This window comes from Rhineura floridana, chromosome 2 (assembly GCF_030035675.1).
Source record: "Rhineura floridana isolate rRhiFlo1 chromosome 2, rRhiFlo1.hap2, whole genome shotgun sequence".
Taxonomy (NCBI): Eukaryota; Metazoa; Chordata; class Lepidosauria; order Squamata; family Rhineuridae; genus Rhineura; species Rhineura floridana.
The window spans coordinates 31472759-31486867 of NC_084481.1; the positions used below are offsets into that span (position 1 = coordinate 31472759).

The 14109-nt window shown below is 38.8% G+C and overlaps 1 protein-coding gene across 11 annotated transcripts in view; it reads right to left on the minus strand.

The window, feature by feature from the left end:
* Window positions 1-14109, minus strand: part of GULP1 (GULP PTB domain containing engulfment adaptor 1) — a 334104-nt gene that overhangs the window by 68915 nt on the left and 251080 nt on the right. Inside the window, exon 1 of one of the 11 annotated variants that reach the window (XM_061608245.1) lies at window positions 5272-5418. The exons of 9 other annotated variants lie outside the window; for them this stretch is intronic. In XM_061608245.1, the coding sequence (XP_061464229.1) occupies window positions 5272-5307 (36 nt within the window). In that variant the 5' untranslated portion in view covers window positions 5308-5418. Of the gene's footprint in view, window positions 1-5271; window positions 5419-14109 lie in introns of those variants that run through there. One more of the 11 variants, XM_061608243.1, reaches the window with a different exon arrangement.

Sequence of the window (14109 nt, forward strand, 5' to 3'; positions counted from 1 at the left end):
AATCTGCCAAAATGCACTATTGCCAATGTCTAAAAATCCTAATTCACAAGACTCCTAGAACGTGTGAATATGAAACAAGTGTCTATAGAGGAGTATTGCTAACAGACCAGGAAAAAGACCTTGGGGTTGTAGGGGCTATCCCATCAATGAAGATGTTGACCCAGTGTGCGGCAGCTGTGAAAAAGGCAAATTCCATGCTAGGGATAATTGGGAAAGATAATGAAAATAAAACTGCCAATTGTATAAATCTATGGTGTGACCGGATATAGAATACTGTGTACAGTTTGGGTTGCCTCACCTCAAAAAGAATATTGTAGAGCTGGAAAAAGTTCAGAAAAGAGCAACCAAAATGATCAAGGGAATGAAGTGACTTCCCTAAGAGAAGAGGCTGCAGAATTTGGAGCTTTTTAGTTTATAGAAAAGGCAAGTAAGAGGTGGCATGATAGAAATGTATAAAATTATGCATGGCATGGGGAAAGTGGATAGAGAAAGGTTTCCTCCCTCTCGCATAACACTAGTACTCACGGACATCCATAGAAACTGGATGTTGGAAGATTCAAGACAGACAAAAGAACGTACTTCTTCACACAGTGCATAGCTAAACTATGGAATTCACTCCCACAAGAGGCAGTGATGGCCACCAACTTGGATGGAATTAAAAGAGGCTTAGGGAAATTCATGGTGAATAAGGCTATCAGTGGCTACCAGCCATGTGGGCTATGCTCTGCCTCCAAAGGTGGAGGAAGTATGCTTTCAAATATCAGTTGCTGGAAACCGTAAGAAGTGAAAGTGCTCTTTGCATACAAGTCCTGCTTGTGGGTGTCCCATGGGCTTCTGGTAGGACACTATAAGAACAGGATACTGGACTAGATGGGCCATTGGCCTGATCCTGTAGGCTCTTCTCCTTATGACAAGTTCTTTCTGCACAGATGTGACAAATGCATACTTTTCTGTAGAACTGACTATAGCATCAGCCCTGCAATCCAGTACGTTATGTTTTTCCTGCATTCCAGAACAGATCTTCTGGAACAGTTGCTGGGCTTAATTAGAAGCCCACAATACATGAATGCTCATCAGAATGTTTACCATTTGTTCTGCTCCCACTAACAACTGAAGAACTGTTTTAAACCAATTTCAGATTATATTACCATATTTTGTTTTGTTTCTTTACTCCACCATAATGGTTGGAAATGATTTTTTTTTTATAATTCAGCCACATATTATGACATACTAAAACTTCATATAATTTCTTCTCTTCCAGTAGAGAGCAGCATAGGATTTGCTGCTAAGATAACTGTTTCTTACAAAATTATTCTTCAAAGTTTACGGTGACTTTTATTGCCTTTGAATCATTCAGTGCTAACAATGTTGTGGTACCTTTACCTACAATAAAAGCAAAAACAACAACCAATCCTGTGGTATATGTTTTTGTGGACTAGAGCCACCTAATCAGACACATGGAGTATTCAGCTAACTGGAAATATTATATGTATATGTTATAATTTCTTTGCTCTGTAATCATTTAAACAGTGGTGTCAAAAGGCCAAGAAATATAAGAGGTCCAGTAGGTTTGGAATAAAAGTATATATTGACTCCATAAAACAGGTAAGAAAGCAGTTTGAATCTTATACATGGCTGCCAAAGATTGATAAATGGGCTCTCTGTCTCATAACAGAAGTTAAGAAGAAAGTTGATTTATGGCTGGATTAAAGCAAAATACCCCCAATCTTGCAACACTAAACTAATGAAAGATAGCAAGGGGAAAAAATGAGTGCTTATTAGAAACCAAATTGAAATCAAATAAGCATTTGCATGCTGGTTATGGTTGTTTCAACAGACAGTTATATTCTAAGATATAACGTTATCCTTCAACACAAAAGAGCACCCCAGATTTTTTTAAAATAGAAAGCTGTAATATAAATCTCTGTAATAAACAAAAGAGATATAGTATATACTGATGCAATTCAGACGTCATGCTAAGCCAAATAATGGCTTTCCTCCCCCTTCCCCCCCCCACACTTGTAACCAGTGGTGGCTGGTGGCTCCGTGTTAGTGGGGCAGTGGGATTTTGAGAATAGGTTTCAGAACCTTGGACAACTCCTTGAAAGTTTGGACTAATCCACCGTCCCACTGACATGGAGCCACCAATTGCCACTGCTAGCAACCAGGAATTGTTCAATTTTAGTTTCTATCAAGATCCTCATTTTTCCACTCTTAAGTTCTGTTCTGCACATTTCCATGTCAGTTTGTGACTTAAAAAAAAAGTCGTCATGAAAATTTATCAGAATTTTTGTGCAAATTTATCCTGCTATACACATTTTTGCAATACAATTTCCCCTAATACAATGCATTTTGTATCTTATTTTCACTAATATAGGAAGTTTTATCCACAGTTCGAGCTAGTGTATGCATAACTTGGCTGAAGAACTCTATTGCAAAATTCAAACAAGTGTGAATTTTGAAGGATGGTTGTGTTTCAGTTTCTGTATTGTTTCAGAAAGAGTGAACTAGGTAAGTTTGCTTTTAAATACAAACAATCAAATTTCAGTTTGATATGCCTGCTGCTGCACTTGCAGTTTCAGAAGGAAAATGGCACAAAAGCTTCAGTGGCTCGCCTTTAGACAGTCTCAGGGTGTCTGCAGATGTACCTTAGAAAAGAGAACCTTCCCTACTTGCAACCCAGGATAGCAATTTGTGCATCTGATGGACTGTAGTTAATCTTTCAGGTGCCACAATACTCTTAGTTGTTTTTGCTGGAAGAGATTAGCATGGCGGCTTCTCTGGAATATGTTTATTAGCTGCTTGATCCATGTATTCAAAGCAGGAAAAAACAACAACTTAGATTAAACTTTATATGTTACAATATATACATTTTTCCTAAACTGATATTCAACTTGAATATCATATTTAAGTTCTTCCACAAATGGAAACAATTGCTTCTATAGCAGAAAAGCAACTCTCTGAATGGATACCGATTCCTCTTTGGGTTACTCTCTTTGGTATTCTGCTTCTATCAGATGCAAGGGAAAGCTCAGTCTGGCAAGAAACATTTGAAAAGCTGTCATTTAATAATCACTCAATACCATGTTTACCCCTATATTTTGAAATGATGATAAAAAAACCCTTCCTAGGCCTTGACTGACAGGTTAAAACCCTATGTGAATCATCCTGATATGGCTGCTGCTGCACTTGCAATTTTAGATGGGAAATTACACAAAAGCTTCAGCAGCTTGCCTTTAGACACTCTCAAGGTGGTGTGCAGATATACCTCAGAAAAGAAACACATTGCTTTCACTCTTCTCCAGTGAATCTTTGCTTCCCCAACATTTGTACTACTTTTGCCAGATGTATGTACTAGCTAAACAAATACTGATTGAGTTATCTGTCTTCCATCTCCTTCCATTTTTAGCCCCCCATTGCTAGCATGCCACTTGTTATCCAGCTTTATGACTGTCATCTCTCTCTCTCTCTCTCTCTCTCTCTCTCTCTCTCACACACACACACACACACACACACACACACACACACACACACACACACACACACACACACACACACACACACTCATAATGGGCAGACTCATGGGGGATTCATAATGTCAACAGTCTCATGACAATGAATGAAGTCTACAGCCTGGGTCTGCCTCAAACTTACAGAACCAGTTTTCCTCAAGTCAAGCATTGGGAAAATATTGTTTTGCATATGAAAAAAGTTCAGCAATTGTACTTCCACAGAAACTCTGTAGCTCAAAGTATGTCAGTCTAGATCTGCCCTAACTATGAATCAAAGGTTCCTGCAGACAATTGCTAATCAGTCTAACTCACTGACTCCTAAAAGAGAATTTGTCAAAATAAGTGGAGAATGTACAATCACAGAAGAAGGAGAGGATGTTTAGAAAGGATCCACAAATAGCTACTGCTTCTGGGAACATTAATTTGGTTTTATTTATTTTTGTGCACAAATATTTATTTCCTTTTTAACCAGAGCCAATAAACACATCATTGACTAGCCTAACACAGAAGCTATTTCAAATCCATGGCATGAATGAACCACATAACCAACCTTTGCACAGTTAATTCAGTGTAATAGATTAAAAACCATGTTCCATCTACTAAACTAGTCTAGTTTTATTCAGGAAAAATAATAATAATGAAGGACTTCCCCCATGCAACAGCTGGCACTTATAATATGATAAGATATGTTTTCTTTTAAGACAAGGATACTGGTGTAGTTTGACAGGAAATAGTGCTTATGTTTGAATAGAGATCTATGAACATACAACAATGGTTTTTGAAAGCACTTTAGCAAGTCATTAGGAATGCTTTTCAAGATAATATTTTGCTCTTTAGATGGTAAAAGGGAATATGAGCTGCAATCCCATGCATAAATAAACTGCTTCAATCCCACTACCTTTATGTGATTTAAGCTGCACAACTCTTTGCAGCACTGAAGCCATGATGTTACACCTGCATTCTCCCTCCATTTCAGCCACTATATTTAAATGATGCTCCCAAGCAAGCAACAGCCTGTCTGACTCAAGATGTGTTGACGATTTAAAGGCAAATCAACATTTGAAGAAAGTTTTTTAAAAAATGATCTACTTTGCATATGTTATATTAACAACTCAAGTTATCTTCTGTATTCTGTGGTACATTTTATGGCTGATATTATCAATACTATATCTAAGCATTTCCCTAGCCTTGTACAAATAGTCATCACAGATGATGCAAAAAGAAATGCTGCTGTTCAGAAACTGTCAATATCACCACAAAAAGATTTATGTATTTACAAGGTCTGGGCAAAATTTTGTATGTGACCATTTTCAGTGTGAAAAATTAGTTTTGGAGATCCTCAAATTATCTAGAAGATTCCTCAAACCTTGCCCTTTTCACACCATTTTGTTCTTTAGCTCCTCATTAGCCTCTTAACTGGAGGGAGAAAAATGGCGCCCTGAGCAGGAGACGTGTTATCTATGACTCCACAGTAGCATAAACTAATACAGCTAAAATACAACTAAAGAACAACACAGAAGGGTATAGCTGCTGACATTCCTTACTGCTGCTGAGGCAAGTTTTCTTTCTCTTATCATGGCAGATAAATTCAAAGTCTAATTATCCTGAAGGAGAGGAATGCTGAATTATAGCTGCAAGCACACGGACATAAAGGTATATAGAGAGAACTATCTTACTAAACTTTAAAAGCAACTTAACTTACTTAATTCACTTTTACAAGATCTTTAAGAATATTAAGGTGATTAACAATGGTGCTTACTAGAAATGCATGCAGAGTGTTGGGTGTTTCTCTCATGACTGAGCTGCCGGCGTCTTCTGCTGGGCGTGGGACTCTCCCTAACTATAAGCAAACTGAAATTATGCAGTTTTATAAAAGGGAGAGCAACGAATTTAAAAGTGGAGAAAGGAAAGTAACTACAATAACATCTGACTTTAAATCAGGGGTGGATGGAGATGACTTTGATATGTCCCTGTGTAGCACAAAGTTATTGACCTAGAGGCAAGAAGATCTATCCTGTCCTAACTTAAATGAAGAGTTAAAATGTGCTGAGCAACTTACTGGGTTTACAACCTCTCCCTCTCTACAGTCAAAAGAATTGATAGATAACCTATCTACTGCAACCTCAATGCCTTCCTTAGAATCTACCTACAGAGAACCATTAATAGAATCTTTGACTCTTAGAAATCTAGAAACAATACTACCAACAATGTCCTCCTCATTAATAAGGAACTCTTCTAAACACTTGAATCTTAGTGCTTGTGAGTTTATAGACTACATAGATGCCCTATACAAAGACCAAGGAAAAGCTGATGAATTATATAAATCGGCTAAAAGCATACCTAGCTATGAAACTCATCATCAGCTCAAGAATAATTCATCAACAGCAGAATGGCCTGTACTGGTGACCCAATACCTATCCCAAATAGTAACATATGTTGCTGAACTAAGCTCTTTAATAACAACATTAACAGAGCTTACTACTAAAATAGATCTACAAACAAACTATCCTAAAACTAATAAGACATATAGATCTCAAGCCTCTCAAACCAAGGTTAAGAAAAGGAGGTTAAATGCCAAGAACAAGATCCCTAAGAAAGCAAGATCTGACCAGCAAACTAAAAAGAGCAAAAATATGAAAAACCCTAAAATACCCAGGAAATCACATATGAATTTCAGAAAGTTATACAATAAACTGGATTCTTCACGACAAATAAAAGAACAGACAAAGAAGAAAAAGAGATCAAAGCTGGATAAGAAATCTACAATCCCTCGGACGATAGAGCATCCTCAGGATACTAATATTGACATATTGACCCAAAAACCACTTCAAGAGACTTTAATGCAAAAAGAAGAAAGGCTGAATTACAACACACCTAGCCAAGAACAGCTATACTATAGTAATAACAAGGGGAAGACAACGACTCAGCTACAACAAAGGCATTGGAATTTGGTTTTAAACCCAAATAAATTAGTTTTTTCAAACTACCCCAAACCCAAAGGACTTCTTTCACAAACTCATTGTAGAATTCACCTATGGGAAGTAATTCAGACCATGGCTCCTAATATCATTGATATAAATGCAATTACAACAGTGCAATATTATTTTCATAATTATATTTCGGCTAAAGCAATTGTTACTTTTCAAGACCCTAGAATTACTAAGCTCTTATATAACAACAAAAAGAGGTTTGAACACCATCTTATAGGACTCTCAAGGTACTTTGAAAATCAAGCCTTACCACAAAGCCTCCTCAATCCCTCATCCACCCATTTGAATCTACGAATTCAACCGATTTCATCTTTGGTGGATAAGAGAAGAAAGAGTGACAATCTTTCCACCATAGACTCAGTTGATCGTCATTTACTCAACATAGGTAATACATCGAATATTCTGCCAGAAGAAAAACTTCTTCAAGATTTATATCCCGATTTTACTTCGGAGCAACAGATGGAGACCATCATTAGGTTGAAAAAGTTAATACAGACTTTAGAAAATAGCAGAAAACCATCTATGCTACTAGATGCCCAGAGATCTCCACCTAATCCTAATCCAGGGGATAGTCTAAACCCCTACCTGGAGTATAAAATGCCACAACCATTAGATATTAATCTCTTAAATTCTTCCACACTGCTTACCTCTTTTTCCCTACCCTATCGATCTTCGGCGGATAATATAACTGAAGGCGTAGATCCTATTGTAATCAGACAGATTGAACATAATGAAACAAAGACACAGAAACAGAAACCTACATGTTCTACTACGAACTGACTTAAACTAAATCCTAAAATGAAGCCACTAAAAATAATATCTTGGAATATTGCCGGATGGAGCAGTAATTCCATCAACCAAGATACGAAAACCTTCCTGGCTTCCTATGATATAATAACTTTGCAAGAAACCTGGATTACAAATGAACCGACACTAGAAGGCTTTCTTTCCTTCTTTATACATGCAATACCTAGCGAAAAAGGAGGCAGACCCAAAGGTGGGATCTGTACATTTATATCTAATTCCTTGAAGGTTAAGACCACAATCTCCGGGAAGTTACAAGATCTCGCTATTGCTCTTACCCTGGATTTTACAAAATTCTCAGTGATACTTATTAATACATATTTACCACCTGCTCGAAATAATAATATAGCCAATGAAAGAATTGTACAGTTGGAGAATTTTATTTCGAAACTGATGATGGAAAATCCAGAAAAACATTTGATCGTACAAGGCGATTTTAACACCCGAATTGGCCCTTCAGATAAGGCTTTATACCAAAAATACCACCAACTATTTTTACTACCATCGGAGATTTTAAATATTCCTGCTCGCTCCTCAAAATATAGTGGAATAAACTACGTTGGCCTGTTATTGATGAAGATGAGCAATGAAGCAAATTTGATTTTGCTCAATGGGCGAACCCAGGATGACATTCCAGGCGGATTCACTTACCATGCAACAAACGGATCATCCCTCATTGACTTGATATTCGTCTCAACAGATCTTTTTTTATTGATAAATAAATTACATATTGAATATCGTCCAGAAAGTGACCACTTACCTGTGACAACAGAAATTAACTTTGATTCAAAGGATGGATCTTCATTTACCTCATAAAACATTCACTAATAATGATGTAGAACTCCGTTCAACTAGGGTTAAATGGTTACCTAAGCTTAGCACTGAGATATACAATATGCTAAACTCTCCATCTACTCTTAAAATAAAAGATGATCTCTTGGAAGCCATTTCTTCCAATACCTTCTTTTCCACTTTTCAAGAACTTATGATAAATGTTCAAACAATTATACATAAAAATATGAGCATTCAAGCACCCCCTGGCTGTTTAAAATCTAAACCATGGTTTGATGATCAATGTGTCCTAATTAAAAAACAAATGATAAACATCTATCAGAGAGCTATTACTACAGGGGCCCATGAGGATTTGCACGAGTATCGTGAAATAAAGAAAAAATATAAGATCCTCATTAAGAATAAAAAACAACAAGAAAGAGACTGCTTATGGCGGAATCTACTTGAAGCTGCCAAATTAAAAAATTCCAGCAAATTCTGGAGTCTTGTTACATCATATTGGCCAAAATCACAATTTCAAAATACTGTAAATGTACCAGCTCATATCTGGGAAAAATTCTTTTATAACTTATATTTACACCAAATGGATTCAAGCCCAATAATATATTTGTTAAATGAGAGCATGCAGGAACGGCCCCCAGTTAGTAATCAAGAAATTATGTATTTAATTTCAAATCTGAAACCCAATAAAGCTCCTGGGCCAGACAACATTCCATCTGAAGTCTTCAAATCAAATGCAAACTGGTGGGCGCCTGTACTTGCCTCATTATTCACATATATTGATTCAACGTTAGAAGTGCCAGAAGATTGGGGTCTCGCTACAATCATACCTATATACAAGAAAGGACCTGCCAATGACCCGGCTAACTATAGACCGATTAGTCTGATAAACATAATCAGTAAACTGTATGCAGCACATCTCCATATAAAATTAGTTGAATGGCTCGAACAAAACAAGATCTTAGCTATAGAGCAAGCAGGATTTCGTACCAAACGATCAATTTTTGATCATATTTTGGTACTACATCATTTAATTGATAAATATGCAGCTAGAAAAAATGGAATCCTCTATGCAGCATTCATAGACTTAAAAGCTGCATTTGATTCCATATCTCATCCCCGTCTTTGGTCGAAATTAAAATACCTTGACATGGATAGACGACTCCTGGCTTTAATTCAGGGTCTTTATAGTAATACATCGCTACAAATAAGATGTAGTGCTAAGGGCCATCTATCTAAACCAGTGCCAACATCCAAAGGCGTAAAACAGGGCTGTGTACTTGCGCCTGTTTTATTTAATATTTACATCAATTATATAGTACAACAGCTAGCATCTGTCCCTGCTCATTCTCCCATCTTAGCCAAGAAATCAAGGAACATTTTACTATATGCAGATGATATAGCTCTACTCTCTCGAACCTCCGTTGGTCTAAAACGTCTTTTAAATAGCCTGGTAGATTACTGTTCTAGTGAGTTATTAACAATAAATTATGAGAAATCCAAAATAATTGCTTTTACCCGTAAGAAGATAAACTATAGTTGGCAGATACAGGGCCAAAAAATAGAACAAGTAAATTCGTTTAAATACCTGGGACATGTATTACATGCATCAGGTAGCTGTCAGTTCCACAATAAACTTGCGATTTTAAATGCACGAAGAACAATGAAAACTTTATTGGCGTTCTTTTTCTCTAAAGGTGGACAAGCTTTTCTACCAGCTACAAAAATCTTCAATGCTAAAGTAATACCCCAGCTGACCTTTGGCTCTCAAATGAATAAAAATTTGAAATTCAACGAATTTGAATCAACCCAAACTATCTTTTTAAGATCAATTACGGCAATTCCTTCATGTATCCCAAATAACATATTGAGACTGGAAGCTGGAGCATTACTAATTGAAACAAAGATCTGGCTTTCAAGAATTAACACCTGGTTAAAACTTATTTTTGACCCTATCGGACTTGCTCCTGATATCTTAAATGATAACTTTCAGTCTCCATGGGCGGATCTTATAACTGAAAAATTATTAAAAATAGGTTTCTCCACCCAATATGTCCTCTCTCTGGGACATGATGCTGCCTTAGTAAATATTCGTCAGCGCTTGAAAGATTTAGACTTTCGACAACAGCTAGTCCTAGTAAAAAATCAAAGGCATAATGCCAAGTTTTTTATTCCAATGCCCTACTTAATGAATCTAGAAGTACCAAAATACCGCAAAGCTTTTGCTTGGATTAGAATGAACACTCTTCCTTCAGCTGTCATGGACGGTAGATATTCTAAAATTCCATACAAAGATAGGATATGTCCCTGTGGAGAAAATGCCGTGGAAGATAATATACATGTTCTTTTCCATTGCATTTTATACAGGAATCTAAGGCACTATTTAATTACTCCCTTGCTCTCCGGTTTCCAGCATAAAAATGAACAATTTTGGTTGGAATACCTATTAAATGACGCATCGCCAAAGATAACTGTACAACTAGCAAAGTTTAGCCTCATTGCACAAAAATTAAGAAATAATTTTATAAAAAATCTCCCAGACCAAGTTTAGTGGGATTTTATTCAGATGAAACAATGAATGTTAAATTGTAATTGTAGCAAATTTTTTTAAAATTGCTGTTTTTAAACTTACATAATATTTTTATCTATTTTATCCATATTTCACAATATATGTATAATCTACTAAACTTTGTATATAGAATTAATGGGGTATACTGCTGTTAAAATATGTTGTGTTTTTTTATGTTCCTTTGCTGACCATATGGTCGTAATAAACTATCTATCTATCTAGCTCCTCATTGCCCTCTTTGGAATGATCTCTTTCTGGCTACGTCCAGGGGCATCTGAGAGCTTAAGGAAGGTGGCAGAGTCTTTCTTTCCAGTGCATCCACCCCCTTGGGAGAGTTGTAAGCAATCTTTAAAGGATCAAAAGTCTGTTCTGCAGTCATATGCTCCTGTGTGGTTGTGAAACAGGAGAAGCTGCAGGGGAGTGATCCTCAGTCTATGAAGACAATAGGAGAGCCATGTGTTTATGCCAAGATCAGTAGAATGGGGTGCTGAGGGCTTTCTGTTGAGTGGGGCGACTGCTAAATAATCTAAATCAGAGTCCTCCTCAGGGCAATACTGGGACCCTGAATTAGGGGACATGTCACATCCTATCAAGTCAGTGACTATGTGGAGTGGTGAAGTGTGAGGAGAAACAGGAGATAAAGTGAGATAGGGTTAGTGTATTGAAGGGATTAGCAGCAGGAAAAGTCCTAATCTGACTGACCAAAAAAGGAGGTATACGGGTCAGACCTCCAGGTAATAATGCTCATTACCTGATGGATATTCTCAAGGTCCCAAATTCAGAATGTGTTGAAGCTTCGTACCCAGGCAGTCCCAGATTAGTACAGCTGTAGAGTATAGACACAGGGGGAAGCATGAGGGAAGTAGCATGGCTGGAGGTTGGTTAGTATATTCTCAGTATACCAGATGCTAAGAACAAACAACAACAGGGAACAACTATGTCAATTTTGTGAGTTTCCCAAAGTACCTGATTAGTTGTTGGAAATAGAATGCTGGATGGTCTCTAGGCCTGATTCAGCAAGCAATTCTTATAGTGACTGAATCACTACATCCACCTGGTATAGAAGAACTCATGCAATCTTGCCATTAGTCAGTCAAAGATCTCACGGGCCCTCCAGTCAACATCAGAATGAAGTTTAGCATCAAAAAGATTGTGAGTTTTTGAAATATTGTCCTGTATGAGTTTCAGTGTGAAAGATCTTTCTCCCACGGTGTGTAATTGTGCTCAGCTTTCTGTAGAAATAAGCATATGATCACAAGCTTTGGGGGCTGGCTGTAACAACACCGCTCCTATAGCTACTTCTGAAGCATCGCTTTCCACCATGAAAGGCTGCTGAGGATTGGCGTGTTGGACTACTGGTTCTGAGGTGAGCAGCTGCTTCAGCTCCTCAAATGCCTGTTGTACCAAATCAGTCCAAAGAAAGGGCCCCAAACCTTTTAGGCAGTCAGTAAGGGAAGCTATCTTGTTGGAGAAGGCAGTGATGAAACGATGGTAATAGTTGGCAAATCCCAAAAAATGCTGGAGGTCCTTCTTGGTTTTCAGGGGGTGCCAAGAGAGTACGCAGCACACTTTCTCTGGATCCATCTTGACTCCTGTGGGAGGGATGCGATAGCTCAGGAAATCCAGAGTCAAATCTGCACTTCTCCAGCTTGGCGTACAGGTGACGCTCTCTGAATCTCTGTAGTACAGCCCGCACGTGCACCTTGTGCTGTTCATGGGAGTCTGAGTAAATGAAGATGTCATCTAAAGAAACTATCACAAAGTGGTCCAAATAGTCCCGAAAGATGTCATTCATGAGATTTTGGGAGACAGATAGTCCGAACGGCATACCTAAGTATTTAAAGTGTCCATAACGTGTTTTGAAGGGAGTCTTCCACTCATCCCCTTCCTTAATCCTGACCAAATTGTAAGCCTCGCATAAATCCAGTTTGGTGTAAATTTTAGCACAGTGCAAGCGCTCCAACATCTCCCCAATTAAAGGGAGGGGTACCAGTTTGAGATAGTGATTTTGTTCAGCTCACGGTAATCCTGACATGGCCATAACTCCCCATTCTTTTTCTTGACAAACAAAAGTGGTGCCCCAGTGGGAGACTTGGATGGCCGTATGAATCCTTGCTGCAGATTAGTATCCAAGAATTGTGGCTCTGACAAGGAGTAGATGCCCCCCGATGGGATGCTAGCCCCAGGCAACAAGTCTATGGCGCATTCATAGGGGTGGTGAGGGGGCAGTTGGTCTGCTTCTTTTTTATCAAACACATCCTTGTACGCCTGGTACATTGCGGGTAGATGTGTCTCTTCAGCCGGCGATGTAGTGGCCAACATTAAAGATGTTGGGTCCTCAGGGGTTTTGCAGTGCTGCTCACCGTAGTCTGACTGGAACATCACAGTAGCCTCCTTCCAGGAAATAACAGGATCATGTTGAGCCAGCCAGGTCATACCCAACACCATCAGGAAATGGGGAAAGGAGGCTAGGTAGAAGGACAACTGTTCCACAAGCCCAGGTACTTGCACCCTCAGCGGCTCAGTAGCTCGGGTGACTGCTTGACTTCAGCGGCCACCCATCTATGGTCTCCAAGATGAGGGGTGACTCAAGGTCTATGAAGGGCATTTTGTGCCTGCGTGCAAAGTCCAAGTCCATGAGTTGACCATGCTCCACTTGAACCTCTTCCCCTGCAGGCAAGGCTATGTGGATAGGGAGATGCAAGGTGGATCTCAGCAGGAGATGCTTTACCTGAGGTCGCTGACTTGTGGATGCTCCCGGCTCTTGGCCCTCTACAAGGGTCAGGTGAGGTTGCATCCCCCCATTTGCATGGGGTCCACCCCCGATTGCAATATTTTTCCATTAAACAACTTCTTAGTAGGTCAAGTCTTTCCAAAATCTCTGCCTGGGCAGCAGTGGGCAACGTCTAGAATGAGTTTAATATAGCTTTTTCCTCTGAATCAAATATTTCAGTACTTTGAAGGAGGGTTTGTTGTGTGCTATGGATGGAAGTTGGATCTCTCAAGTATAACCCCTGGGGGTCTGGCTGGGTGTGAGAGGGAACAGAGTCTTGAGTCCAGTTTAAATCAGAAAGGTGGCCCATACAGTTCACATGATTATTACCTTTATGACAAATGGCTGGAGCAGCATATAAGGAAACCAGAGGGGCTTGATTTTTGAAAAATCTTGTAAAAAAGTTGTATTCAAAAAAAGTCTTCCTCACTCTATAGGTGAGGTTTGCTATGTCCTGGTCTTTAAAAGTGACCATAGCCCTCCCTGTGAGAGAGGTGACCCTGGAAGGGGTCCCTGTGAGAGAGGAGACCCCGGAGATTGGAACAGGGGTCCCTGTGAGAGAGGAGACCCTGGAGACTGGAATAGGGGTCCCTGTGAGAGAGGAGATCCCGGAGATTGGAACAAACGTGGAACAGGAACAAGATTTGGAGTCTATGGACTTTAGAAATA